The sequence below is a fragment of the Magnolia sinica genome, chromosome 19 (assembly GCF_029962835.1).
Source record: "Magnolia sinica isolate HGM2019 chromosome 19, MsV1, whole genome shotgun sequence".
Lineage (NCBI taxonomy): Eukaryota > Viridiplantae > Streptophyta > Magnoliopsida > Magnoliales > Magnoliaceae > Magnolia > Magnolia sinica.
The window spans coordinates 9,608,371-9,614,370 of NC_080591.1; the positions used below are offsets into that span (position 1 = coordinate 9,608,371).

The window sequence follows — 6,000 nt, forward strand, 5'->3', positions numbered from 1 at the left end:
ATTTGCATTTTGGTTTTGTGGATGGGAGTGTTTACCACACCTTGCAATTTTCATTTTGAGGGATGCCCAAGCAACTCCACTTCCCAAAATGTGGGTGGGTGAGTGCATGTTTGCATTCTAACAAGAACAAGATGATGTCGATGGGGAGAGCCTCATCTCCACCTTACATTTGGAAATCTTTGAGAGCAATCAGATCTTTGATGTTGATCTGGAGGGCCACAGCGAGAATGGCCTATATAGATAAGAAATCTTAGCCATCCAACTATGACATCTGACATGTAGCCTAGAAATTGATGGTCAAGAAAAATGTACAAAAAATTAGCAGTGAACGTGTAGCAAAAAGTTGCATTCTATCACATTGACTTTCGGCTGCGGGCTGCATATTTGGTGGCCCACCAGATCAAAGTTCCAAAAGTGCACAAGATGTGCCATGAATAGGATAGATATGTTGCAGAAGAGCAAGCCTCCATCTCCAATGAGGATTGTTAGATTAATTCCCAGTGGACACCATGTGATCACTAAGCTTAGGCTGTGAGAAAAAAATAATTTTCAAAATTTGAGATTCCTACGCTGAAATTTTCAAAATCATGGAATGTCATATTTTTCAAAGCATAAAAAATTTTACAATGCGTTTGGTTGCACAAAATATCATGAAATTTTGCACGATGCCGTGCAATTTCACGATATTTGGTTGAACCATACACAGCCCAAATTATTTTCTATGCTTAGGAGTATTTATGTTGGAAGAATCCTCAACATTGATGTGGAAAACCCCTAGAAATTGATCAATGTAGAAAATAATGAAGGTATTGAGAAGTCGATGCATGGTTAATAAACATTATTTATTTTACTGGTTGATTTTTATAAAATGTTGAAAGGTCAATAATTAATAGAGAGAGGTGTGTCCTACATATTTTAGAAGAAAATTAATCAATGGTCCATGTTCCCATCAGTCAAACATGAAAACTGTTTTGATTGCAATTAGTTATAAGTTCCCATGACGCCAATGCAGCTGGAAATTTTTTACTTCTAACTTTCATAATATTTTCATTCTTACTTATTATTATTATTATCATATGTTTTTCAAGAAACATAAAAGCAAGAAGGAACAAAACCTTGTGTCCTCTAGAGTGAGAAGACCATGTCAAAAATCAGTCTAGCTATATGATTGTCAGGTGGGGCACAAACATACATAGAATTGAGACCATTTGTCAATTTCTATTCATCATTCATTTCTTTTATATGTGGCCCACCTGACCATCATATCTGCTTGCCTTTTGGGAAATAGCATCAACGGTGATGATCTTGCACACCCAAATGCCATTTACAAATGAAATGGGTCCACCCATTTCCATTTTTTCTTCTTTTAATTATTTTGCACTCCTTGAAAGGCTGGAATGGAGATCTGATAATCTTCTCAGCCTTGTTTGGTTTTGTTTTCTACCTACTACCCCTTTGACCGTTGGGTCCCACCCATGTTTTCCCACGCATTCATGTATGTTACCATCCCATTAAAAGATGAAAAAAAAAGAGCATGGGTAAGTGCTATGAAAGTAACACTTCCATGCACCGTAAGCACAGGGTACGCTCTAGCCCTTTAACATATAGACTTGTAGCCCAAGCCCTAGAATGCCCTTCTCAAGTTAGAAAATCAGACAGTATACTGGAGAGAGATGGCTTCTCTTTTTTGCCTATATGGGATACAAGTGTTTTACATTATTGAGACATGCTTTAACGCAAGGAGCAAAAGGCCATGGCCCACTCGATTGTCATCTCTTGCCTTTGGCTTTTTTTGTAAGTTCTCCTCTCTCTTTCTCTCTTCTTTGGATTGAGTAATGTGTGTGTTTGCCACCACTTGAACTAGGGTGTCACAGGTCCATTTAGTTGTGGATGAAGCATTAAGATTATATTAGATAATTCTAACCATCCAATTAAAGGAGATAAAATGGATCATGGATGCAAGAAATGGTCCATGGTAATAATCCAACAGGCAAGGTCAGATGGCTGAGATTATATGATCCAATCACATTGATAGGAAGTTTTTCAGGTATGCTAGAAGGAGCAAAAAGGACACGACCGATGTGATTGGCATCTCTTGCATTTGGCCTTTGTCTTGTTGTAAAATCTCATCATTATTTTCTTTGAAAGGAATGTGTGTTTGTCACCATTTAGATTGGCAGACAATGTGACCCTATTCATTTAATGGATGAAGCATTACCCGAAGATATACTGATCAGGTGATCCTAACCATCCAATCAATGGCCATCAAATGGATCAATGCACAGGCAGAACTAGATGGTTGAGATCTTCCAATCAATATGATTTCAGGATGCTCCGATCACATACATTGCCACCATGAAATTGGACAATTACAAAGAAAAATAAAGAAAAAATGGTCCCCTACCAAAATTTGACAAGCCAAGTGATGAGTATAAAGCTTGTTCTAGAAAGTGCAGCAAGTTTGGGCATCTTCTTATGTCCATCCATAATGGGGCCCGCAATTTGGATGATGGGGATGGACTGGATACTGGACTGTGGCAAAAGCACAAGAAAGGGAGGTTCATATTTATGAGAACTAGTTGATCATTACACATGATAGTAATAGTAGGACTACTAGTAGTGGTAGGTGGAGGTTAGTAGGGCGCCTAGGGGAAAAGAAAGGTAACGTCCCTCTCATTCCCCTCTCAACCTAACACTAAACAACATGACTCCTTGCCTCAGCCCATCTCCCCGTCCATGTCACGACACCCAATGTCTTCCTTCACATAAAGAGAGAGGGAGAGGAGAGAGAAATGTTCATGATGGCCAGGGCAGAGGAACTGATAGAGAACTTTCGGGCTCTCATCCTCACCCTCCACTTCAACCAGCTCCCCTCTCAAATTTTTTCTTTTCTTTCTTGGCTGCAGTCTCAAACTGCAGTCTTGTAATTTCCAAGCTTTCCTTACAAAAAACCATCAAAAAATACATCTCATTTTGTAGCTCCTTTGTCCAAGTACCATGTAACCTCCTATTTCACTGACCTTATCCTCTCTCTCTCTCTCTCTCTCTCTCTCTCTCTCTCTCTCTCTCACGTGTTCTTTGATTGCAGGAGGCCGGAGGGGACCCCATTAGACCTCAACAACTTGCCGGAAGAGTATGGCGGCGATCGGTATCGAGAAGGGAAAGAGGTTTCGGAGGAGAGTTCGACGACTGCTACTGCCGAACCGACAGATGCAAGTAATAAGATGATCTAGAGAATACTAAGAACGATAGTATCGTAACCAAGCAGTGATAAATCATCCTTGTGCTTGTACTTTGCAAGTGGTTCAATTTACTTCCTACATCTCTCTCTCTCTCTCTCCCCCAACCATCCTCTCCTTCTCCTTTTCATTTAAAATTTTTTTTTTTAATTATTGAAGCTTGAAATGCTATGTTATTATAAAACCAAGGACATGAAAGAAGAAAGATGGTGGTGGTTCTAGTACACCCATACTGTTTGATAATTACACCCATTCTTTCTACTTTTATCAATACACAACTACTACTATTTTATTAACAAGAGAAGAAAGAAAGGGTGTATCTTTCAATTGGGTGGGTATCAATTACCTTATCTTATATTTGATTTTAATAATGTGGGTCTCTCTCTCTCTCTCTCTCTCTCTCTCTCTCTCTCTCTCTCTCTCTCAATTTCATTCAAATCACTTGGTTTATTGAAGGGTGTAGGAAAAAGAGAAGTGGGAAGGGGGGAAAAGAGTGTGGGAAGATTTATGAGTGTAGGTTTTGCTCTCTCAAGTTCTGCAAATCTCAAGCTCTCGGGGGACACATGAATCGCCATCGCCAAGGCAAGCTCAATCCATATTAAAACCAATGCTAACAGTCCTTTCTTTTCTCTTCTTTTTCTTTTTTTTTTTCTTTTTGCTAACTAAATCATATGGAAAAATTGCAATAAGAGATGCACCTAATCAATTCCAATACCAGTAATAATCAGAACCAGACTGACTGATTTGCATACACCCATTTCTTGGATTTGTATGTACTATCTTCAATTCCCAAATTGAAAAATGGGTGTATGCAAATAAATTAGGATGGGTGTAGATATCAGTTCCCTATCTATCTCTTTTTACGCTATAAGCATTTATTATTTTTATTATTATTATTATTATTATTATTATTATTATAAGGGAAATGGTGGGAATTCCACCATCAATATATTAGATGAACAAAATGTACAGCCATTCGGGCATGCCCGGAATATCAAAAAGGAGAGTAAGAAAGTAGTTATATAGCATTCGATGTTTCTATACTAGATACATATGTTCTTGGTAGAGTGGTTTTACCATGAAAAGTAAGAAAGTAGTTATATAGCATTTCTTTTTCTATTTTAACCAAGGATTTTTTCTATTTTATATAACCTTACATGGATTTTGATTTCTTGGAGCAGAGAGGGAGACAGAGACTCTAAACCGTGCTCGGCAGCTGGTGTTCAATAATGAAAACCTTGGAGGGCAAGGGCCTCTTTTAGGGTACGCAATGGAAGTGAAAAAGCCTCTCTACTCTTCTTTCTTCTCATTTCATTCCTTTTCATTCCCTTTATTTCAAGTAAAGTGAATTTTCTGTAGGGTTCAAGATAGGGAGCCAGTCTTTGTACCCACTCCTTTCATACTTTTGGCAATGAAATAGTGCAAAGTTGCACTATTGTATTATCAAAAGTAGAAATTAAGAGGCCGTGTACACAAAAATGAATGGGTGTAAATATCAATTTACTTGCAAAATTGATACCTATTTTTTTAATAAATATATTTTTAGTTTTTTCTTTACGTTTAGTGTGTAGCTCAAGAAATTCTCTTTTTTATTATTATTATTATTTTTTGAATGAAAAAAGGAGGTTGCTCAAAGATGTGAAAATAGGTCTTTAACACAACAAAATCGTGCTTCTCAATAGCACTTTTTTTTTTTCAATATTTTTTCATTGCCACATTGAAATTGCAGAAAACTTAAAGATTCTATGTCAATTTTTGAACACAACAAGATATTTTTATTTATTTATTTTCTTTGAATCGATTCCCCTCATCATCATCATCATCATCATCTTCTACTACTGCTTATTCTTGTTGTCTCAACCAACAGGTGCAACATTCCTTCAATCCCCACCGTGAACTTCAACCAGAGAGGTGCCATGGGAGATCCATCTCTTCCTTTCCGGCCCGTCTACACCAGACTACCCTCACCATCTTCACCCTCCATGTTATCACAACCACCTCTTCAACCATACCTATACACATCATCCTCTCCACGCCTTCTCTCCTTCCCCTCTCCATACCCACCGAACCCCATGAATGACTACTACATCGGCCATGTCCTCAACCCGCACCACCCCACGAATCCAAGCTACACCCGTGAGTCGAATTACACTTGCATCGGAGCTCCCGTCACCACCCATGGCTTCCCTGCTGAAGGCATTCGGCCCCCACCTCCCATGGATGGCCTTCGGTGCAATCAAGGAGATGGACTGAACTGGAATTGTGGCAATGCAGATGGGCCAGAATTGGATGTTTCTCCAATGGATCGGTTCCGCAGTGAGTACTAAGCATGGATTGAAATTGTAAGTTGTAAATCTTTCTGATCAGCCATTCTCAGTGAAAAAAAAAAAACACAAAGGAAGGAGAAGCCCTTTTTGTTATTTTTTTGGTAGTTAAGGCCAGATGGGTAGACAGCTTTTTGAGCTCATACATACACCAGCTACTTTGGCATGGAGGTGCCTTGAAGAGGGTTATGTGTTTTGTACCAAGGTGGGTGGAAAGGGGGAATAGAGATGAACAAGGAGTTTGATTTCAACTGAAAGGCTTGCAACCTCTTTTCTTACATTTTAAAGTACTACGGTTTGCATGAAAAAGTCATTTTGGCTTTTCTGTTTGCTTGAGCAGTGTTTTTATTTTTTGTTGTCTTTTGTAGAGCTTGGACTCAAGTGTAAGTAAACCCAACTCATCTTTGCCACTTATATGGGTCGTTATCATCTCTCTC

General features: G+C 38.7%; 1 protein-coding gene across 2 annotated transcripts; it reads left to right on the top strand.

The window, feature by feature from the left end:
- The first annotated feature begins 2,781 nt into the window (after positions 1 to 2,781).
- LOC131235340 (zinc finger protein STAMENLESS 1-like) lies at positions 2,782 to 6,000 on the top strand. Of its 2 annotated transcripts, XM_058232482.1 has the most exons (5): positions 2,782 to 2,999; positions 3,089 to 3,216; positions 3,696 to 3,821; positions 4,421 to 4,502; positions 5,107 to 6,000. In XM_058232482.1, coding segments are annotated over exons 1-5 (798 nt in total). In that variant the 5' UTR covers positions 2,782 to 2,997; the 3' UTR covers positions 5,567 to 6,000. The 2 variants fall into 2 exon arrangements, with proteins under 2 accessions (XP_058088465.1, XP_058088466.1); XM_058232483.1 differs by lacking the exon at positions 3,696 to 3,821 and having other exon boundaries at positions 2,784 to 2,999.